Source organism: Berghia stephanieae, chromosome 7, assembly GCF_034508935.2.
Source record: "Berghia stephanieae isolate SIO BIC M18660-M18661 chromosome 7, UCSD_Bste_1.3, whole genome shotgun sequence".
NCBI lineage: Eukaryota > Metazoa > Mollusca > Gastropoda > Nudibranchia > Aeolidiidae > Berghia > Berghia stephanieae.
The window spans coordinates 54,535,771-54,561,299 of NC_088366.1; the positions used below are offsets into that span (position 1 = coordinate 54,535,771).

Consider the following 25,529-nt stretch of genomic DNA (forward strand, 5'->3'; position numbering starts at 1 on the left):
TTACATGTTAATGGTAGTTGAATAAAACTATCTATGCACATGCTCATTTTTAATACCTTTTTTTTTCCAATATTGAAAGGCAGCAAAAATCTCTAGGATTGAGTGAGTTAAGGGAACTACGTCTATTTAGAAGCAACAAGAATGAAGTGGAGGAAATGGCTCCTTCATTTATCTCTACTGCTTTGTAATGGAGAGACTTCTCGATAAAAAAAAAACTGCTAAAAACAAGTGGGCATAAAAGGGTTTATATAAAATTTGTCATCTGATGAATGAAGGAGATGCTCCACACTTCTCAAGACTCTTAAATTTCAGCATAAAAAATGAGAAAATAAACAAATTTGACGGATATCCCGAATGCAGAATGCATTCCTCGCCCTCTTATTATCAACCAATCTCAATATTTGAAATATACATATTTCTCTATTTTCTTTGTATAATTTTCACATATTCCTCATTTTCATGGATTCCTCGTCTTAAATAATTTATCTGAGCAAGCACAAGGGATACGTGTCGCACTGTATAATGAATGACCCAAGAGCCAAAAGGCTGAGTATACATTTCCTCGAGGTCAATAAGTTACTGATTTGGGTTGAAAATTGTATTATAACACCTTATTCTATAATCTAAGAAAATTTAAGAAAACAAAATGTTAAAATTGAATAAAATATAAGACAATAAATTATTTGTTTTCATTACACATTATCAATCTGTCAGATTTATCTGACCCATATTTGAATAGGAACAAAGAAAGAAGAGAGTGTAATAATAACATATTCATATCACCTGATGGATGAATGTGCAAGGTCTTCATCGGCTCCAATAGCCCGGAGTACGTATGACGGTTCGAGGGATGCTGATGTGCAGGCACTGAAATGACAAGGAAGATGCAATTTTTTATTTTTCTTTTGTTAAGTGCGGCTATGTGGTCTAGTGGTATGACACTCGCTTTCGGATCGGAAGGTCCTGGGTTCAAGCCTCGCTCGGCGCATAGTTGAGTCCTTGGAGAAGGCTCTTTACTCACATTCTCTCACCGTACTCAGGTGTAAAATGAGTACCTGGCCGTTAACAGCGTTGTCTCTGTCCCAAAAATTTGTAATATCGCCTGACAGGCGTCATGTCTCGTCCTACATGTTATGTGTTGCTGTTGGCCAGGGACCCCTTGTAAAGTGCTTTGAGCACGTTTAGTGGTTTCAACTAAACATAGTCCATGCTGGCTGTACAGTTGTGATTATTGAAGGGTGAGTTACTAAGATTTTATTGTATTCTATAGCAATAATTTAAAAAAAATAAAATAAAGTAGTCCTTCAGAGCCATGCGACCCATGGAGCCGGAGTTTATCCTGGTTTCTATAGCGTGAAACGGACAATGGCAATTGCTTGCTACCTTTTGGATAGGTCGCTGGTCTATCGCAGCAAAGTACTTTCAGCAAGATCTAACAGACCCAGCTACCCAATCACTGCTGGGTGGACAGAAAAAACTCTGGACTGCACCCAGGTCAATCTTAGTCCCTTTGATTGTGAAGCGAGTGCTCTACCAACTGAGCTGTTTAATGAAGCTCAAATGTTGGAAGCTGTTTCAAGTAAAAATCTTCAAATATGGACCATAAGCACCATTTATCTTTGATTTTTAAAATATATATATATATATTGACAAATTTTTTAATTGGTGAAATTATACCTTATGTGCGAACAAACATCAATTTCCTTACCTTCCAGAGGAAAGAGCGATATCTTTCAATGCCATTAACAAACTCTCTCCTTCTACATATGCAAATGACAGATTTACACAACCTGGAAGGGAGCAGGATGAAAAAAAAATATTTAAAAAAAATTAATGTCCATGGAGTGAATTAAAATAGAGACTTGAAACATTGCTCATTTCTCAGAGGAATAATCAAACAAAATAACATGAAATATTGAAACAAAAAACATAAATATTTATTGTCCTAAGATTGAGAAAATGTCTAAATTAAAATGTCTAAATTATACTAGACAACTGAACCATTTTAGAAAATATAATCGAAAGTATCTGAATCCAACTGCAAGGGTTAGAGCCTTGCAGACTTTAGGGGCAGCGTGGCTCAGCGGTACGGTCTTTGCTTCATACCCGAAAGGCACGTAGTTCGAATACCTGCTGCGTTGTGTGGTGTGGCTTTGAGCAAGTCATCTCGCCCTAGCTCAGTTTCCAGCGCTGCATTGCGGCTGATTCCTGGGTTATTTCAGTCTTCCCTTGGCATAGACCCTAAAGAAAAATTTTCATCTATGGGATGAATGAAGATGTTGAGTTTACGTAACTTCGTGGTGTAAATGAATTTTTTTAAATTTTAAAAATTGAGCATTTATATAGCGCAATATCCACTAAACGTTCTCAAAGTGCTTTACAAGGTGTCCCTGATCAACAGCAACATTTAACACGTAGGACAGGACATGACGCCTGTTAGAAGATATTACAATTTTTCGGACAAAGACAACGCTGTTAACAGCCAGGTACTCATTTTACACCTGAGTACGGTGAGAGAATGTGAGTAAAGAGCCTTTTCCAAAGACTCAACTATGCGCCGAGCACGAGGCTCGAACCCAGGACCTTCCGATCCGAAAGCGAGTATCATACCACTAGACCACATAGCCGCACAATGAATGATTCTGCTTTCACAATTGAGAGACTGAGCATTACATTTTAATTGTAATAATAAAATACAAAACAAACCTCAATGAAACATTTTTGTAGCGGCAGGAAATACAGTACTCCCTGGATTCTAGCACGCCGAATTCTAGCATGTTCTGCAATACAACATGCTGAAGCTGGTAGACTGAATGTTTTGGTTACCTCCTATAAACACCGAAATTTGACACACTCGGATTCTAGCATGCATTTTGGTTTCTCCAGAGCATGCTACAACAGGGATGCTAATTCAGAAGGCAAAACTTGACTGAACTTTACACAAACACATTGACCAACCCCTTTCTGAGCGCTGAACTCCAGTAAAAAGACTTTTTGTACTTAATTTTTCCATTGAGCAGGTGATTGAAAAATATACTGAGGGTTTATATCATACTGAATTCCATAAATATATGGAAAATTGGCAACCTTGCTAGACTCCAGCGAGTACTGTATATCATCAATTATTTTTTTTTTTTTAATTTCTTCCGATCACAAGTTATACTTGTTGAAAATAAAAGTTAGTAAAACTGATATAATATTCTCATGTCATAAATGGACATCACAAACTCTTTCTTACCTGGGTACGTGTGTACAGGATCTCCATTTCGGATGACCTGAGGACACTGTTCCATGATTCTGTCTATTAGACGATTCGACAACTGGACCATACGACTGTGATCATACTTGGAAGAAAGAGGAGGAACGATTAACTTATATTACAATTAATGAATTCTTAATAAGTCTGACAAGGAAAGAGAAGACAGATGGACATGTAGAAAGAAAGAAATTGAGAAAGAGAAAGAGAGAGAGAGAGAGAGAGAGAGAGAGAGAGAGAGAGAGAGAGAGAGAGAGAGAGAGAGAGAGAGAGAGAGAGAGATTTGTCGTATAACAAATAATAATAATAATAATAATAATAATAATAATAATAATAATAATAATAATAATAATAATAATAATAATAATAATAATAATAATAATAATTTAATAATAATAAGAACTATCCATCTTTAGTCCTGAATTCTTTCTATTTACCCTTAAATCAAAAGCGACTGCAATAAGTATCTTGTTGTTGCTGTTACTAATGTGCAAAGTTGGATCGTTCAAACCAAATATCAAATAACTTCGCCACTTAGAGTGTTTATGTATAATAAAAAAAACCATCTTACTTCCATTTCCTCTTCTGCCAAAGCACAGGCTGCTCCCATCCCAACAACCAAGGGTGTCGGGAGTGTCCCGCTTCTCATTCCTCTCTCTTGTCCCCCTCCATTCATCTGGGCTTCTATACGAACTCTTGGACGACGACGAACGTACAATGCACCGACACCTGGGAAATTTTGAGAATGGGATCTTTATGTATAAAAAAAAAAAAAGGACTAATAAAACTTGAACTTGAGCTTTTAAATTGCGCAATATTCACTAAACATGCTCAAAGTACTTTACAAGGTGTCCCTAGTCAACAGCAACATTTAACCTGTATGATGAGATTTGACGCCTGTTAGACGATATCACATGTTTTCGGGCAGAGACCACGCTGTTACTGTTATGCGAGTAAGGAGCCTTTTCCAAGGACTCAATTATGTACCACTCAGAGAAGGTCTTGAACACAGGACCTTCTGATCTGAAGGCCTCTGCCATATCACTAGACCCCCATAGCCGCACAAGGAAAAAATTACATTAAAAAAAAAAAAATCAGACAATTCCATGACCAATGAGATTTTCAAAATGGACAGTTCAACGCACCTTTTGGTCCATAAATTTTGTGGCCACTGATGGACATCAGATCAATCTTCATCTCATCCACATTGACAGGGACCTTGCCAACAGCTTGAGCAGCGTCTGTGTGGAAAAATACCTTTTTGGATCTGCATAAAGCACCTGGAAAAAGCGTTTGAAAATATTCATTAAAGAAAAGAAATAACCGAACCAATATCTATTCATCGTTATCAAAACTTTTATCATATCAAGTCAGACTTATACAAGGAAAAATATTATTTCTTCCTGGACCAGTACATAAATTCCTTACATTCTCGCTTTCAGTTTTTTATTTTAAAAAAAATTATATCTAAAGATCTTATAATCAAAATTATTGACAAAACAAAACATAACATAAATACGAAGATAAAACTAAACTGGCAAAGTGACGACAAACATTGGATGTCTCTCATTCCTGATGTTATAAAAAAAAAAGCAAAAACAAAACATAAATTATCTTGTTATCGCCCTCTACTCTATAAACGCGTTTTAGGACATTGTACAAGATAAATGACAACAGAATTATTTTTTTAAATGAATACCAATTTCAGCAATGGGCTGTTTGACTCCAATCTCATTGTTAACAAACATCACAGATACTAAGACTGTCTCGGGTCTAATGGCAGCCTCCAGTTCCTAAAATGGGGAGAAGAAAAAAAAAAGATAAGATAATAAAGAAGTATAAAATAGTCCCTCAGAGCCATCTGGCCCATATCCCAGTTTCTATAGCATGAAACGAACAAAAGCAATTGCTTGCTACCCTTTGGATAAGAAGCTAGTCTATCACAAAGTACTTTTCACCAGATCTAACAGACCCAGCTACCCATTCACTGTTGGGTAGACAGGGGGAATCAGAAAAAAAAAAATCTCTACTGCACCCGGGATCGATCTCTGTCCCTTTGTGTGTGAAGCGAGTGCTCTACAAACTGAGCTATTGGGTCCCCCAAGCATAAAGTATTGCCCTCTAACAAAAGTATTTCAGATGAAATCATACTAAACCCAAAAACATCAAGTAATCAATCCAGTTATTAAATTCGCATCCACAGATGCAATTCTAAGCCTATTTTCAAAATTCTAGTTACATTACAAATCCATTATTACATCTCTACTCTACTTTCATGTCCAATTTTTATAACATTGCTTGTAACTGCTGTATATTTTATGGATATTTTATTTTATCTTATTATATTTGATGTTTATTTTGCTTTTAATTAGCTACGTATTTTCATCAATTAGTTCATGACAGTGTATAAATTTGTGCTAATATAACGATGAATGATGTGTAACATTATGATAATTTCCATTCAGGATCAATAAAGTATATCTCATCTTATCTTAATTTAGTTATGTGGGAATATATCATCATTCAAGATAAATTAACTAATTCCTAAAACGTTGAATAATAAAAAACATAATCTAAAAATCAACAAAAAATTAGAAAATTCTTGGAGGTAGGGTGTGTCATGGTCTCAAGTGAGTAAAGAGCTACTCGACTATGCATAAAGATCTATGTAGAATGAGGCCCCAGAATTTACTAGTTACTATAAATGAAAAACAATTAACGATTTGTTTACAATGAAATAAAAATAATGATGAAATTTAATTAAAAGAGATAAACAGTGATCGTGGCAGTTACAAATAGAGATATGAATATTTTACGTAACTTATGATAATATGTCAGGTTCATAAGTTTACGTTTCCAGGCAGTTGATGGGCTTGGATGATCTATTCCTCTGATAACAGGATTGGACTCGTAAAATTCCGCTTCCAGGCAATTGGAAAGAGGTTATAGTGTAGTACAGCGGGCTTGGGTTTGATCCTTGAAGATTATACAATCAAAGTTAAAAGCTCCGGCGTCTTAATGGTGTAGATATAATATCTACAAAGTCCCAAAAGATAAAAATCTTCCAGTATATATATAGGAATAGAGCGACTGGCCGTCCGGCATAGATTGTGGAGAGAAAGTGAGTGTAGAGTGTTAGACCTATCAGCTTTTATAATAAGTGGCTACGTGACAGAATGTAGAACGAAAAGTATTCACTAATTAGAAATTAATTCGAGGGAAGGCTATAAAAGGAAAGACGATCTAATATTAGAAGGTAAAGTTTATCTAAGCCTACCGAAATATAACTGGAGTGAGATGAATTCAGTTCTTAATAAAATAAAATTTAATAAGATAATTGTGAACAATCTTTACTGTGACACCCCCCACCCACGTTTAAAATATACTCTTTAACCATTATGGGAAAGATAGATTTTACAAACGGAAGTAAATTTACTATCATGATACTCTAGCATTAATCCATTGTTATGATTTGTGCTACAATTAAATTATTTATTAACTAGACATGGAAATGTTTATATTAACGTAGGTATATGAATGGGCGACAATAACAATGAAAGATTGTGATTACAAATCATTGTGATGAACGACATGATGGCAATGTGATTACAAATCATTGTGATAAACAATAGTGATGGCAATGAAGCATGATTTAAGTCGATGATATGAAGGTAATTTTCTGAATGAAATGAATGAAAATGTAAATGGAATATTGACATTTCAATTATTAATCATAAATGAGTGAAAATTCATAACAATAATAGATAAAGAGAAGATTTCCCAAATCATGAATGGGTATGGTATATATATCCAAACAATACTCAATGTTACATTAAGTTGGGTCATCATGTTTACAAATAAAATTATCGAAATTGTGCGTTCTGATTTGGCATAGTTTGCGAGGTAACTAACAGTATGCATGGGAGGTTAAGTTATACCCTTCTCATGTGTTTATACTAATCGAGAAAGTAGGTCGGCGTGAATATTTTCACAGCCTGGTATGTGAGAGATACTGAAAGTGTAATTTTGCAAAAATAGACTCCACCTTAGTACTCTACTATTATTCATTTTGTTATTTCTTATGTACGTGAGTGGTTTATGGTCCGTTTCGACCACAAACTCTTTTAGCAGTAGATATCTGCTGAATGTCTTTAAAGCAAAGACGATGGCTAGTCCTTCACGCTCTATTACAGAGTATCGTGATTCTCTGTCCAATAATTTTCTGCTTGCATATAAGCAAGGCATTAGAGTTCCCTCATGCTCCTGTAATAGTACACCTGCGATGCCCTTATCAGACGCGTCAGTTCTTACAACAAATTCTTTTGATATGTCGGGTAATTTAAGAATTGGTTCTGAACAGAGTAATGCCTTTAATTGGTTAAAGCTATTCTGACACGCTTCTGTCCAAACAATTTTGTTCGGTGACCCATTCTTTGTCAGATTTGTTAGCGGTGTCGCGATGTGCGCGAAGTTGTAAATGTATTTCCTGTAAAAATTTAGGAGCCCAAGTACTTTGCGTACTTCTTTTTTTGTCTTAGGTGGTTGCAATTGTGCGATTTTTGTTTGTTTTTCTGTCTCGGGTGTCTGTGTCCCATGACCAACGGTATGATTGATCCTGCATTTGAGGCTTCGATATTAGTAAACATAGGTTGCGACACTGTGTCTCTATCAAAATACTTTTTTAGCATATTTGCATGGAATGTCTTTGTTGTGTTGTAAATTTTAATCTCGTAATTAACATTAGATTTTACTGCTGTTATTTTGAATGGTCCTTTCCATGTAGCTAAAAGTTTACTCGAGTCATCGGGTAAGAGTATTAGTACTTTGTCACCAATCTCAAATTTTCTTGACTTGCTTTTGCGATCAGAGTATTCCTTGTATTTCTCTGCTTTTTTAGTGACGGATTCCTGTGCTAGCTTACATGTGTCCTCTATTCTGTCTTTCAGGTTTCTTACATATTCGTAAGCAAACATAATTTCGTTATTGTCCTCCTCATTCCCTTTACAAATGTCGGCTACTATATTGATCGGGCCGCGAGGTGATCGTCCATACATCAACTCAAATGGGGAGTAGCCTGTAGATTCTTGGGGTATTTCTCTATATGCAAATAGGATTGCTGGTAAGTATCTGTCCCAATCATCTGGTTTTTCTGCTGACACTTTTCTTAACATATTCTTTAGAGTGCCATTAAATCTTTCACAAAGACCATTTGCTTGGGGTGGTAGGGAGTTGTGAATGAGTGTTGGATTCCCATGAGTTTCATGGTTTCATGCATCATATGTGATGTAAATTGGGGTCCATTGTCCGACAGTATCTCATTTGGTATGCCTATTCTAGTAAAAATTGTCATCAATGCTTCAGCTATGTGATCCGATGTAGTTGATTTCAATGCTATCGCTTCTGGCCACCTGGTTGCGTAATCGACTAGTGTTAGTATGTGTGTATGGTTTCTATCTGATTTTGTTAAAGGGCCTATAATGTCAATTGCAACTTTTTGAAAAACTTTTTCAATAACTGGGGTTGTCTCTAATGGCAATCTCGGTATTCTGCCTTTTGCGACTCTTCTTTGGCATGTGTCACACGATTTCACATATTCTCGGACGTCTTTAGTAATTCCAGGCCATGTGAAATTCTCGGATATTCTCTTCAATGTGGAAGAGCTCCCAAGATGTCCAGAAGTTATTGAATCGTGCGCTATTCCAAGGATTTTGTTTCTGTAAATACTCGGCGTGACCAGTTGTTTAGCTATTTTGTTTCTTTTCCTATGTAACCTGAACAGAATATCTTTTTCAATGATGTATTCAACTTTTGATTTCGTCCCTTTGTTTGCGATATTGAAATATGATGTTAAAGTCGGGTCCTTTTTCTGTTCTTCAATGAACCTGTTCCTGTCAAATTGTTGTGGTTCTAGAGAAATAGTCATTGGCTTCTCTGTTGTCTTAGTCATCTTTCTTGTTTCTGCTAGACAAGCTGTTTCTTGGGTTAATGACCATTCCTTTACATCTGTTGGGTTGTCTTTAAGACCTTTTATATTGCCAACAATAACATCAGCGACGGGGTTGGGAAGTATACAGCATTCCACTATTCCTGTATAGTATGGGGTTTCTATGTACACGTTAGCTGTTTCAAAGGTTTCGACTGTGCCACTGAATGTGATGCATTGTACCGTTTTTCCAGTTTTGTCTTCGTCATTGATCAAAGATGCTTTTATTCCTACTGTACTGCATCCTGTGTCTCTCAATATTTTGCAATCAGTTCCATTAGCTTTGCCTTCACAAAAAAATAGCGATCCTGATTTGTGAGTTTGTGTTAAAAGTGACATACCTTTCACGCAATACACATTTATATTTTCTCCTGACATTATTCGTGTCTGATTATTTACACTGGTTTGGAGTGATGCATTTGCAGTTTCTTTCGGATATCCCACGATTTTGTAACATTTGTCTGCTGTGTGGCCTTTCATTCCACAATATTGACATTTAATTATAGGTTTGTTGGTTTTCTTATACTCAGTATTATTGTCAGTGCTATTTCTTGTTTTGTTTTGATAGGGTCGGCTATGGTCTCTATTGAACTGTTTGTTCCATGGTTTGTTACTATGATCATCTTGTTTCACTTGCGTGTTCCGAGTGATTGATCGGCTCGTTCTATTTGAGTACTGAACTTTAGGTGTACCTGGACTCTGAGCAGCGGCAGCGTAGTATGGTTCCTTCAATGTTCTGCTAAGGGGTGTCAATGGATGTGCGCTGTTAAAGTTTTCTGCGTAGATTTTTAATTTGTCCAAGTTTTCTGGCTTTCTCTCTTTAAAGAATGCGACTAAATCTGGGTTGCAAGCTTGATAGATTCGATTCTTCAGCGTGAGATAGTAAAGGCCTGCAAAGTCGTCTTGTTTTACGTTTGCCAACTCAAGCCACCGATTTAGAAATTGAGTAATTCGGTTCACGAATGTATTAAAGTCTTCTCCACTTTCCGGTTTTGCAGTGTGAAACCTTTCCTGGTAACCATCTTCCGTTAATCTAAATCTTTTTAGTAGAGCGTCTTTAATTTTACCATAGTCATCTGCATCTTCAGTTGTTAAGGTATAGAAAACTTTTAGCGGTTCTCCGGATAAGCAGTTAATCAAGGCTGTGGCCCATTTGCTTTCTGGCCAACGATAACCTTTAGCCTGAACTTCGAATCGGTGTAAGAAGGATTCTAGACAGTCTGAGCGTTCATCGTATGTTGGCATGCGTGGAAGTTTCACGAAAAATTCATCACTATTATTATGTTTTCTTTCATGACCGGTTTTTGTTTTTTCAATTTCCAGCATCATTTGGGTCCTTTTGGTTTCTTCTTCTGCTAAAGCTATTTGTCTTTTTAGTTCCCTTTCTTGGACTCTTTCTTCTCGTTCTTCTCTACGTATTCTTTCTTCGTGTTCTTTTTCTTCTCTACGAATTCTTTCTTCGTGTTCTTTTTCTTCTCTACGAATTCTTTCTTCATTTTCTTCTCTACGAATTCTTTCTTCGTGTTCTTTTTCTTCTTTACGAATTCTTTCTTCATTTTCTTCTCTACGAATTCTTTCTTCGTGTTCTTTTTCTTCTTTACGAATTCTTTCTTCATTTTCTTCTCTACGAATTCTTTCTTCATGTTCTTTTTCTTCTTTTACTTTCTCTTCGCACCATGAAAATATTCTTTCCTGGGGTATTTCTAAGTCCTTTGCGAGACTTAAGTATCTTTTATATGCTTCCATGTTGCAATAAATTAGTTACGATGTTTTATATATATTATATTGACAGGATACTGTTACTGTTTTATTTATTTACACTTACTGGAATGAACTGTTCTATTTTTAGAAATCTCTCTCTCTTATTTCAACTTATTATGTATGTTGAATTTGATGCCTTTTATCGTTATATCTTATAAAGCAATGTGTCAATACAATGCGTAGTTATTATGACTTGTGTCAATAACAATGTGTCAATCGCGTGTACTCTAAACTATGTTACTACGAAAAATGTATCACCAATGTGTGTGACTCGTCGTTAGTTTGTGTACAATTATTCGCAATGACGCTAATATACTAGAGTGTGATAACAATAATAGGATGCCAAAATAATCCCAAGTTATCTATCACTAAATATAACACGACGGCTAGTAGACTCCTTTTATTATTATTTAGTTTTTAAAGACTCACTTTTCAGAACATAATATATAAGTGGTTTTCGGTAACGGTAATATGCCAAAAATGCATTTAAAACAAATCACTATGCAAAACAAATCACGATGTCTATAGTTACTATGTGATGCCCAACTCATGTAAAAGAGAATAATGAAGGATATATTTACCAACTCAGTTCGTGGCTGGGACCTCTCTCTTGTTCAATGGTTGTTCAACAATTGTAATTAGGCATTGAAGAGTGTTTAGCAGTGATGTCTGAAATACAAAACAATAAAATATCGTAAGATTTACAATAGTTCCAAAATGTGTTCACAACACTGAGTGATTGGATGATAGGTGAATGAATCGTTATGGAATGTAAACATATTGAAAACAATTCATGAATGAGGAAAACAACAAAATGAAATGAGTGATATAATAACAAAGTGGACAAGGAATGAATGAATGAATGAAAAACAGAGTGAATAGATGAATGAATGAATGGATAATGTATGAATGAAAGAATGAAGGGAGGAATAAATGTATGAATGATTGGATAAATGAGTGAATAAACGAATGAATGGATGAATGAATGAATGAATGAATAAATGAATGAACAATGAATGAATGAATAATTTATAAATAAATGAATGACGGAATGAATCAACAAAATGCTATTCAATTTGAATGAAAGAATGAATGGATAAATTGCTATTCCATTTAAATGAAGAAATGAAAAGGAAAAAAAAATCAATCCTGTAAATAGGGAGTTCAATTAAAATATGATCAAGTGGGGCAATTAAGAGTTTTACAATTTAAACTTTAAAGTTAGATGAAATAGATATATGTAACTAAATAAATTCAATTCTTTATATGTGTCCCCTCCAAAATGTCATGGTCTCAAGTGAGTAAAGAGCTACTCGACTATGCATAAAGATCTATGTAGAATGAGGCCCCAGAATTTACTAGTTACTATAAATGAAAAACAATTAACGATTTGTTTACAATGAAATAAAAATAATGATGAAATTTAATTAAAAGAGATAAACAGTGATCGTGGCAGTTACAAATAGAGATATGAATATTTTACGTAACTTATGATAATATGTCAGGTTCATAAGTTTACGTTTCCAGGCAGTTGATGGGCTTGGATGATCTATTCCTCTGATAACAGGATTGGACTCGTAAAATTCCGCTTCCAGGCAATTGGAAAGAGGTTATAGTGTAGTACAGCGGGCTTGGGTTTGATCCTTGAAGATTATACAATCAAAGTTAAAAGCTCCGGCGTCTTAATGGTGTAGATATAATATCTACAAAGTCCCAAAAGATAAAAATCTTCCAGTATATATATAGGAATAGAGCGACTGGCCGTCCGGCATAGATTGTGGAGAGAAAGTTAGTGTAGAGTGTTAGACCTATCAGCTTTTATAATAAGTGGCTACGTGACAGAATGTAGAACGAAAAGTATTCACTAATTAGAAATTAATTCGAGGGAAGGCTATAAAAGGAAAGACGATCTAATATTAGAAGGTAAAGTTTATCTAAGCCTACCGAAATATAACTGGAGTGAGATGAATTCAGTTCTTAATAAAATAAAATTTAATAAGATAATTGTGAACAATCTTTACTGTGACAGGGTGGAAGAATGACAAATCAAAGACCTGGATTAACGCCAACTATACCAGGTTCAGGTTTATATTCAGAACCCAACCACCCTCTCCTGTTAAAACAGCAGTAAATGTTAAACTTTAACATAGCTGAAACCGCTAAATGTGATAGTAAAGCACCTGTCAATGTTCAAACACATGATTTTATCTCACCTTCATGTCAATAATTCCATTCGTTTGCACAGGTAGATAGGTCACATCAAAGCCCTCTGCTTCCAAGTTACGACAGGAATCCAAAACACACTTGTGTTCCTGTGGATGTAACAATATCTTATCTAATCCAAAACACACTTGTGTTCCTGTGGATGTAACAATATCTTATCTAATCCAAAACACACTTGTGTTCCTGTGGATGTAACAATATCTTATCTAATCCAAAACACACTTGTGTTCCTGTGGATGTAACAATATCTTATCTTATCCAAAACGCACTTGTGTTCCTGTGGATGTAACAATATCTTATCTAATCAAAAACACACTTGTGTTCCTGTGGATGTAACAATATCTTATCTAATCCAAAACAAACTTGTGTTCCTGTGGATGTAACAATATCTTATCTAATCCAAAACAAACTTGTGTTCCTGTGGATGTAACAATATCTTATCTAATCCAAAACACACTTGTGTTCCTGTGGATGTAACAATATCTTATCTAATCCAAAACACACTTGTGTTCCTGTGGATGGAACAATATCTGGGAGGCAGGATTGGATTATTTTGATCAGTACTGATCCGCAACCCATTCCAGCTCGTGTCAGGGTCCACGTAGGGGCATTCTTCCCCGCCCGCCTCCTGGGCAACGGTTGGAGTATTCCGAAAGGAACTTTCTAACCGGCTGATGACACGAGTTTCTATGTGTCTGAGGTGACGGATGAAGGGAGGAATCAACCGCCGTGGCCAGATTGCCCTAGTTCACGCAATAAGCTGTGCTAGCCCCATGACGCTGGTGGGTGAAGGGAAACTGTCACTCTACAAAGATACCCTCCTGGACTCCCAGCCTAGACACCATTAATGGGTGGACAGAGCTCATAGCCTTGGAAAGCAGTCTGTCTAGGAGAAGGAAAACTCCAACTTCAAACCACCACTGCCTTGTGGATCTGGGAAGACGAAAGGCTATGGAATCACATCCAGAGAATAAAGAACCGCTGAAGTCGGAGTCGCAGAGCCGAAAGGCGCAAATAGTCTGGAGAGGGAAACCAACCCAAAAATTAATGTGACACGCATCCTCCTCACAATGATGGACAACAAAACTGTCGGACGATATGGCGCGAAGTCTGGGGATTCCCGCCGGACGGACCTAGCGTCGAGCCCTGATAAACAGGGTTCACCCAAGCGATCTGGTGGTACCTTGCCCTCCTACTGTGGAACCAGGGTAGGAGATGCAAGGTTACGGACTACTGGAACTATCAAATTGCTACAATGGAATGCAGAAGGGATACAACATAAAAAGACTGCCCTCTCCAAGTTTCTTCAGGATGAGAAGATAGATATTGCCTGCATACAGGAGACACACCTCACAGAAAACATTAGGTGTTCAATAAGGGGATATCAACATTTTAGGAAAGACAGAAAAGAACGGAACAAAGGTGGAGTAATCATCTTCGTCAGAAATGACATAGCGACAAATGAAATAACGACAGATGAATCTGTTGAAATATTAGCTGTAAAAATTACCAAAAACAAATTGCAATACACAATATATAACTGTTACAGCCCACCATCAGAGAATCTGCCAATTGAAAACATAAGAAGTGAAGAAGAACAGTTCATTGTTGTGGGAGACTTCAATAGCCACTCCCCAAGCTGGGATACAATGACTTAGACAGAAAAGGTGAAACCCTTGAAAATTGGCTTACAGACAGTAAGCTTCAAATTGTCAGAAATGAAGATGACCCAGATACATACTTCTCAAGAGCATGGAAGACAACATCAACCCCAGACCTAACTCTCATATCTGAAGATCTCACCGGAAAAGTCAGTAAACAGATAAAGGAACAACTGGCAGGAAGTGATCATCGTCCCATTCTGGTTGAAATAACTGAAGAACATGCAAAAGACAGAAAGGCACCACCTCCGAGATGGAATTATAAAAAAGCAGACTGGACTCTGTTTTCAAAGTTGACTGATAGTTATACAAAAGAGATAAACTGTAAAACAAGGAATGTAGAAAAATCAGCCAAAGCTTTCACAAAATCAATCATGAAAGCTGCAAAAGAATCAATCCCCAGAGGATCAAGAAAGGACTACTGTCCAGGATGGACTGAAAAATTAGGAAGTCTCAACAGCCAAGTCACTGAACACAGAAAAAAAGCAGAGAGAGAGCCAAATGATGAGAATATGGAAATTTACAAAGAGGCTGAAAAAACTCTCAGGAAAGAAACAATAAAAGCAAAACAGGAAGCATGGCATGAAAAAACCAGACAACTTGACTACGACAGAGACGGAAGAAAATTATGGAACCTAACCAAAGCTCTAAGTGGACAAGAAAACAGATATGCTGCACCATCAGTAGAAGATGATCAGGGGAGGATTCTCAACAAAAAACAAGCAGCAAACTGTTTTATGAAGCAGTACTCAAGTGTTGGGAGTATACAGATTAGAAAAGAACGAAAACGAGAAGTCCACAAAGAATTGAGAAAACACAAGGATACACCCAAAGAATCCACAGATGATGTCATGTTCAGTTCGATTAAAAAAGAAGAAGTAGAAATTGCCTTGAAATCTCTAAAAACGAACAAATCACCAGGTCCAGATGATGTTACTAATGACATGTTGAAACACCTAGGAACCCTCACAAAGAGGAAAATGAAACAACTGTTCAATGCAAGTTGGAAACAGGGTAAACTTCCACTCAAATGGAAACAGGCAACCATGATACCAATTAAGAAGGATGGCAAGCCAAAAAATAAAACCGAAAGCTACCGGCCAATAAGTTTGACAAGCTGCTTGGGTAAACTGATGGAGAGAATTGTTAATCGCCGTCTCCAATGGTATTTAGAAAGCAATAAGTTGATATCAGATGAACAGGCTGGTTTCAGACAATTACGCTGCACAGAGGACCAGATAACATACATCTCGCAGCTGATCGAAAATGGTTACCAAGAAAAAAAACACACAGTCACAGTTTGGGTGGATATGGAAAAGGCATTTGACAAAGTCTGGACAAAAGGACTACTTCTCAAACTTAAGAAAGCCAACGTTTCACACAACATGTTTGCATGGATTAAAGATTACCTCACAAATCGAAAAGCAAGAGTCCAATCTCAAAACTCTAAAAGCAAGCTAACGAACATGACAAATGGAGTACCACAAGGCGGGGTTCTCTCACCAACCCTCTTTGTCGTTTTTATCAATGACATCTGCGAAACCAAATGCAGAGGAGTAAAAGCAGCTATGTATGCAGATGACCTTGCACTGATATGCACTGAAAGAAATATTGGTACTGCAAAGGCCAGGATACAGATGACTCTTGATGCTTTGAGCAAATGGACAAAAGACTGGGGTATGAGAGTAAATGCTGATAAAACCACATACACAACATTCAGCTTATCAACCAAAAAGCAATCTATGCGATTAACTTTAGATGGAAAGATTCTGAGAGAAGACCTTATGCCTAAGTATCTAGGAGTGAAATTTGACCCTCGACTCACTTGGAAACATCAAATAGATGAAAGTCAACAGAAAGGGTACAAGAGAATGCAGCTTCTCCGAAAACTTGCTGGAACGCAATGGGGAGCAAACTCAAACGTCCTGAAGAAGACATATCTTGGATATGTAAGACCTGCAATAGACTATGCCATATCGGCATGGGGAACGTGCTCACAGGCTCAATTTCAAAAGGTTGAAAAAATCCAAAACCAATGCCTACGCGTGATCACTGGAGCAATGAAAACAACACCAATTCACAAGATGGAAACCCACACAGGAATAAAACCTCTCAAAGAACAACGAAATTTAAAAATAGTGACACAATTCTCAAAGATAAAATTCATGGAATCCCAACCACTGCATCCAAGTACAATGGAAAAGAAAGAGAATCGACTCAAAAGGGAAAACTTCATCGCCTTGGGACAAAAACTAGAGAGCGAATATAAAGTGACACCAAAGGAAGATATTGCCCAAATCAATGTCCCAAATCTCAAACCACCACCGTGGAAAAAGAAACAAAAATCCATAACCATCAACAAGAAAAACATTCGAAGCAATAATGACAATGCTCAAACCCTAAAGATGATCGATAAAAAATACCCAATGACCAACTGGATAAGAGTTTATACAGATGGCTCAGTTTCCGGCCCCCTCATGAATGGAGGTGCTGGTGCACTCATACACTGGACAGATAAAACAGAAACAAAAATATCTGTATCAGTGGGTTCAATGTGCACAAGTACTAAAACTGAAGAAAAAGCCATCCTCAATGCAACAAAAGAACTATCCAGAGATCACAGAATATACGGGAAAAATGTGGTTTACTTGACAGACTCTGATGATGCTCTCCAGTCTATTGAAAATTACCAGGACTCTGAAGCCGCACACACTGTGGAGGCCCTTGAGGGCTTATCTGATAAAACAGGAAAAATTGTGCTGCAGTGGATTCCAAGTCATGTAGGTATATATGGAAATGAAATTGCCGATCAACTGGCCAAAGAAGGAGCCCAGAAGGAACAACCGAAGTCGTCAATCACTTACCATCAGCAAAAGAAAATAATAAAGCTAAAAATAGACAAAGAAAGGAATGACACACACCTAGAACACAACAAGCAGGATCCAATCCATGCCATTCAGCGAAGTAGCCAAGTCACTCTATTCCGCCTCCGAACAGGACACAATAGACTAAGAGGACATATGTTTACAAAGCTAGGTATTGGAACAACCCCTTATTGCCCATGTGGAACCGACCATGAAACCACTTTACATGTGCTTATGGATTGCCCATTATACAACGTGCAACGTTCGAACCACTGGGTCACCCCTACAACACTCAACACAAAGCTCTATGGTGAGGCTGAGGACCTAAAGCGGACCACAGACTTCATAGCAGATATCGGACTGCAGCCATAGATGTCCATCAGAGGAACGAAGAAGAAGAAGAAGAAGAAGAACAATATCTTATCTCATCCAAAACAAACTTGTGTTCCTGTGGATGTAACAATATCTTATCTAATCCAAAACACACTTGTGTTCCTGTGGATGGAACAGTAGCTTATCTCATCCAAAACACAGTTGTGTTCCTGTGGATGGAACAGTATCTTATCTAATACAAAACACACTTGTGTTCCTGTGGATGGAACAGTATCTTATCTAATCCAAAACACAGTTGTGTTCCTGTGGATGTAACAACATCTTATCTAATCCAAAACACAGTTGTGTTCCTGTGGATGGAACAATATCTTATCTAATCCAAAACACACTTGTGTTCCTGTGGATGGAACAATATCTTATCTAATCCAAAACACACTTGTGTTCCTGTGGATGTAACGATATCTTATCTAATCCAAAACACACTTGTGTTCCTATGGATGCAACAATATCTTATCTAATCCAAAACACACTTGTGTTCCCCCTGGATGGAACAATACCTTATCTAATCCAAAACACAGTTGTGTTCCTGTGGATGTAACAATATCTTATCTAATCCAAAACACACTTGTGTTCCTGTGGATGCAACAATATCTTATCTAATCCAAATCACACTTGTGTTCCTGTGGATGTAACAATACCTTATCTAATCCAAAACACAGTTGTGTTCCTATGGATGTAACAATATCTTATCTAATCCAAAACACAGTTGTGTTCCTGTGGATGGAACAGTATCTTATCTAATCCAAAACACACTTGTGTTCCTGTGGATGCAACAATATCTTATCTAATCCAAAACACACTTGTGTTCCTGTGGATGTTACAATATCTTATCTAATCCAAAACACACTTGTGTTCCTGTGGATGGAACAATATCTTATCTAATCCAAAACACACTTGTGTTCCTGTGGATGCAACAATATCTTATCTAATCCAAAACACACTTGTGTTCCTGTGGATATAACAATACCTTATCTAATCCAAAACACACTTGTGTTCCTGTGGATGCAACAATATCTTATCTAATCCAAATCACACTTGTGTTCCTGTGGATGGAACAATATCTTATCTAATCCAAAACACACATGTGTTCCTGTGGATGGAACAGTAACTCATCTCAAAGAATGGAACAATTTAGATAAGAAATCAAAGACCCCCCCCCCCCCCCACCTTGAGCTCAGTAATTTTAGGAAACATTTTAAAACATTCCTAGTCAGACAGGCTTCTGAGTAAAAAAAAAAAAAAAAAAGTAGTCCTTCAGAGCCACCAGGCCCATGGAGCCGTAGTTTATCCAGGTCTCATTAGCATGAAACGGACAAAAGCAATTCCTTGCTACCCTTTGGATAGGATGCTAGACTATCGCAAAGTACTTTCCACCAGATCTAACAGACCCAGCTACCCAATCACTGCTGGGTGGACAAGGGGGGGAATCTCGACTACATCCGGGATCGATCTCAGTCCCTTCGCTTGTGAAGCGAGTGAAGCCCTACCAACTGAGCTATTGATGAGACCCCCGGCTTTTGAGTAGTAATATAAAGCAATGCACTGTTAAAAACTTACGGTCTGTGTTGTGATGACATGATTTTTCTTCCCCTTGTAAAACCTGGCAACGCCTTTGACAGAAACGTTATTGGATTCTGTAGCACCGCTTGTGAAAACAATCTCTCTTGGATCAGCACCTATGATGTGGGCAACTTGCTGAAATTTCAAATTGTAAATTGAACCTGGCATTTTTAAATATAGAAACAGCCGCTATAACTCAGAATAGCAAAACTATAAGTAGCCATAAATATTTTGTTTATTGTGTTGTTATTGTTGGTATAATAATACATATTATAAAGCAATGTTTTAAATACAAATTTGTATTTCAAGGTTATAATAAATTTCAGTGCATTGAAGAATGCAAATTCACATTTGTCTATTTAGGCTCAAGATCTTGATGGTGATGATGATGATGATGTTGTTGTTGTTAATATTATTATTATTATGATTATGATGATTATTATTTATTATTATTATTATTATTATTATTATTATTATTATTATTATTATTATTATTATTATTATTATTATTATTATTATTATTATTATTATTATTAACAAGTCTTTACCTGCCTTTATAAAGAATCCCAAGACACATCTTTACTGTATTTGCTTTTATTGATGCTATGAATCCTTGATTTGTGTTTCCCATAACTTTTGCACAATTTGAAATTCGTTGTGAAAAAATGTGTGATATTTTACAGACAACAGTTAACACACCGTCATTGCATAAATAAAGCAGAAGTTGTAATTATAATAGGTAGTAGAACTAATAAGTAGTTCTTTTTCAGTAATTAAATCTTGCATTTAAATTTCACATACAACATTTACACTTCTGATTTTTATAGTCTTGCTTGTACCTGCTGTATATTTTATTATCTGATATTAGCTTCAAATTTTTATAAATTTGTGTATTCTAATTCTAACTTTGTTAATGTAATGATCATTGGTTTGTGATATTTATGATAATTTCCCATTATCTGAATCAATAAATTATATTTTATCTTATCTTAAATGCGGCTACGAGGTCTCGTGGTATGACTCTCTCCTTCAGATTGATAAGTCCGGGGTTTGAGTCTTGCTCTGAGTGGTGCATAATTGAGTCTTTGGAAAAGACTTTTTACTCACATTCTCTCAGTGTAAAATGATTACCTGGCCGTTATCAGCATTGTCTCTGTCCGAAAAAAAAAAGTAATATCACCTAACATGTGTCATGTCTCGTCTTTCATGTTAAGTGTTGTTGTTGGCTATGGATCCCTTACAAAGTGCTTTTATCACGTTTAGTGGATATTGCACTATATATATATATATATATATATATATATATATATATATATATATATATATATATATAAATGCTCGTGGTTTTTTTTTAAATAACGAATGGGAAAATCTTACCTTCCTGGCATTTTCCACAGCCCCTTCACTCTCCCATCCATATGCATGCGTGCGAGAGTGGGGATTTCCATACTGACTTATCATGAAGGGCATCATCTTGTCCAACACTCGTGGGTCCTGTTTGAAGGAATAAAACTCATGATTTTTATCTGTATGTGTTACTTCTGCAGTATGGAAAAGAACACAGCAGAAACCAGTGTGAGAGGAAATAGGAAGAAGACGATGGAGGTGGATTGGACACACCCTTAGAAACAATGACTCCACTATAACATAGAAAGTATTGGATGGGAACCCTCAGGGTAGAAGATCAAGGGGAAGGCCACATGGAACATGGAGAAGAATTAAAGAAGCTGATATACAAAGAAGTGATATGACATGGAATGAGATAAAAAAAAGTTAGCTCAGGATAGAGAAGGATGGAAACTGTTTGTCTGTGGCCTATACCCTGACCCACGGTGAAAAAGGCAATGAAGATGTGTTACTTCTGCAGATCTCAATGATGAGCATTGTGCTGAAGATGTCCAGTATTCTTCGAAAAACAAAGGAGCCGGAAAAAGTAGATTTTTAAAAATTCCCTTGAGGTGACTGAGGTATATTTATATTTACAAACAAACAAAAAAAAAAAGTTTAAAAGTAGAGAGAGGAGGGATACACACTCACACAAACACACACACACAAACACACACACAGAGAGAGAGAGAGAGAGAGAGAGAGAGAGAGAGAGAGAGAGAGAGAGAGAGAGAGAGAGAGAGAGAGAGAAACAAAACTTTAATTTCACTGCCAAGGAGCCGGTAAAAGTAGAATTTTAAAAATTCCCTTGAGGTGGCTGAGGTATATTTATATTTACAAACAAACAAAAAAAAAGTTTAAAAGGAGAGAGAGGGAGGGATACACACTCACACAAACACAGAGAGAGAGAGAGAGAGAGAGAGAGAGAGAGAGAGAGAGAGAGAGAGAGAGAGAGAGAGAGAGAGAGAGAGAGAGAGAGAGAGAGAGAGATACAATTTCAGAATCTAATATTGACTGTGATTTTCAAAAAAAAAAAAAAGAAAAAAAAAAGGATCAGAACGAAAATTTTAATTCTAAATTTAATGGAATATTCATCGGAACCATAAGCTCCATGGTGCCAGAGTTAATCCTAGTTCTACAGTAAGATATCAGCAAAGTGAAAGAGAATCAGTGATGTTGAGGAGAAGTGGAATGCATTCATACATATTCAATACAACTAAAACATTACCAAGGGTGTCGTAGCCTGGGCATCCAAATACAGAGGTCTCATCTCGCCTGATTGTCTGGTCTCTTCTTCAGGTTGACCTGTTGACAATTTTATTATTATTTTTAATGGGGAAAAATAATAATAAATAAAAAAATAATTTAAAAAAAATTGTAGGTCCCGATTGCATAGTTGGTAGGGGCATTCGTTTCACAAGCAAAGGGACTGAGATCGATCCCGGGTGCAGTCAAGATTTTTTTCTGAACCTCCTCTCCCACCCCCCTGTCCACCCTGTAGTAATTGGGTAGTTGTGTCTGCTAGACCCAGTGGAAAGTACATTGCGATAGACTAGCTTCCTATCCAAAGGGTAGCAAGCAATTGCTATTATGTTTCATGCCATTGAAACCAGGATAAACTCCAGTTCCATGGGCCTAATGGCTCTGAAGGACTACTGCTTTCATCCTATGTAAACACGATTATTGCTTTGCGTTGCTAATGTTTTTGACAATAATATATATTTATCAATGTGCAACTTCAGTGTTTCACTTTTATCAATGTTATCACTGTGTTACTTAGATGTTTTAAAGAATAATTTAAGGCCATTGATGTTATGAAATGGAATGTCATTTATGATCTTTAACATTAATATTGCTTAGAATAGAAATGAATTTGAATTATAAATAATACAGAAGAGAAATATGTTTATACTCTTTACAAAGCAACAAACTTACTATAAAGAGATATAAGACTGTTAGGAACCTTGGGATCATTCATTTATTATGGTATGTAATGACAAGAATTTAAACAAATCATTTAACACTGTCACAATCATTTTCAATATATCACTCAAAAGACACATCTGTAAAAATGTTTTTTAAAACTTCTGCTTTTATACATATCAAGTGCTTTAGAAGGGGTCATTAAAATTGCTCATTCCGAGAGCTACAAAGCTATTAACAGCCAGGTATGCATTTAACACCTGAGTATGGAGAGAATGTGAGTAAAGAGCATTTTTCCAAGGTCTCAATTATAAGCCACACAGAGCAGGACTCAAACCCAGGACCATTTGCTCTGAAGGCGAGTGTCATACCACTAGACCACATAGCCGCAAAGTAGATTTACAAATAAATATAACATAATGTTATGTCACAAATTTATATCTTTAACTCCAATCAACATTGCCCATTGGTGCTTTACATCAATATATTATAATATCTCGTACAAATTATATATATGTTAAAACTGACAAGCTAAAAACGACATTGATTTGATAATAGGGATACATAATAAAAAATAAATAAATAAATACCAGGAATCTAAGGCATATGCTCTACAAAAATGTTCAGATTTAAACAGCTTTCGACCTTTATATATAGAAGTACTAGAAGAGGCAAATAACACAAAAAAATCAACATACCCGAATCTATAATTTATAATATCCATCGGCATTCTAAAACATCACTGAGAAAAAAATTAATTTGCCCTAAGAGTCGCCAACATATGGAACAGTTTACCAACATCAGTTGTAACTGTGAATTCCATAGATAAGTTTAAAATCCGTCTTGATAAGTTCTGGTCAGATCAAGAAATGTTATATAACTTCAAAGCCAAAATTAAATTAACTAGTAGTGGAAGTATGGCAGAAATGAAGCCAAAGATGATTGAGTCCGGTGAAGAGGAGCCTTAAAGTTTAAAAGGGACCTGTATCGGAAACCTACTATAAGTAACTATAAGTATAAGTAGAGTATACCAAGAGTATTCAAAACGTTTGGTAAAAAAGTGGTGCATAGAGAGAGTGGTAGTAGACTACCACCCCCTCCTTCACGCATGAAGAAAAGGGCCTAGAGTGAAGGAAAAGAAGTAAAGAGGTTTTCTTTTAAGTCGTAAGTGAAAGAGTAGTCTGCTGTTTAAATTTGACCACGTAAAGGTGCAGTACCTTTCCTCCCTCGATAGACAAAATTGTAATGAGTCATTTTATCATTAAAAAATCACAACCTATCTACTATCTGTGTGTTTGTATGTGTGTGTGTTGGGAGAGAGAGAGAGAGAGAGAGAGAGAGAGAGAGAGAGAGAGAGAGAAGAGAGAGAGCGAGCGAGAGAGAGAGAGAGAGAGAGAGAGAGAGAGAGAGAGAGAGAGAGAGAGAGAGAGAGAGAGAGAGAGAGAGACTTGGGACTTGATTCTATTTCTAATCAGTATCAGTAGTCTACACTATGTAGATTTGCATCAGATAACAATCCATACCTTTGCTCAGGTAATGTTATATAGATTGAGGAGCTAACATAATTAAATATACACTCACTTGTAGCGGTAGAAGCCTTTACATTTTGTTGTGCACGAGTCAAGGAAGGCAAGACCGTCCTATGAATGGCATTGAAACCATCATTCAATGCTTTTCTTGGGAGTTTGGACAAACTTGATAACATTGTTGTTGTGAAATAATTAATAGGAGACACAATGCACCGATTAAACCTCTTATTGCTGGCTTTCAAATTCTAGACGTAAACAGCGAATGCTTATGGATGACAAATTAAAAGTCATGTCAATTTGAAAAGGGCCATCATGTTATAGATCTAGTTATGAGTTATGATTTTAGATCTTGCCAAGGAAAACAGTCTTACCAGATTATTTTAGTATAATATGCTAAACTCATTGTAGCCCAATGTATAATGGTCAGAAATAAATGGAAGTGTTTGGGGTTTTTTTTGGCATCACTAAAATATACATAAAAGTAGAAAAATGTTTTTATTTTATTTTCTAATAACGCAGCCATGAAATATTCACTTTGTCTTGCCAGTGTTGGGCAAAAATTAGTTAATTTTGTACGATAATGATCTGAAATAGTGTGTATGAAACTGTGCCAGAAAAATCCAGAAAGAAAAATACAAGAAAAAACAAATAAAACAAACTGATAGGAATTCATTCTTGGAGAAATCTACCTTTACAAACAACACCCCCCCCCCCCCCCCCCCCCCCCTCTTTCCCCAAAAAAGCAAACCAGGTATAATACGATTGATTATTGAAAATATCTCTAGAGCCGATCAAGAAGGGTGATACATTGATTTTCATAATTTGGTAAAGGGGATTGAATTTTCGAATTTAGAATCAATAACCAATGCATCGAAACTGGGAATGCAATCGTTTCGTAGCATAAATAAAAAGATATTTAACTAGATCTATCTAAAAGTCCATCTGGTCTACTTATAGTTAAAATGTTTTGTGTCATTTCTCTGTGTAAAT

General features: G+C 36.4%; 1 protein-coding gene across 1 annotated transcript; it reads right to left on the minus strand.

The window, feature by feature from the left end:
- Nucleotides 1-783: 783 nt before the first annotated feature.
- On the minus strand, nt 784-24,898 carry LOC144977506 (cysteine desulfurase-like; the record flags this gene model as incomplete). Its single annotated transcript, XM_078922804.1, is given in 11 exon segments — nt 784-867; nt 1,709-1,790; nt 3,239-3,344; nt 3,828-3,985; nt 4,402-4,536; nt 4,956-5,049; nt 13,214-13,312; nt 19,699-19,836; nt 21,079-21,195; nt 22,316-22,392; nt 24,592-24,898. Coding segments are annotated over 11 exon segments (1,214 nt in total), but the record flags the coding sequence as incomplete, so codon positions are not given.
- Between the last annotated feature and the right edge of the window lie 631 nt (nt 24,899-25,529).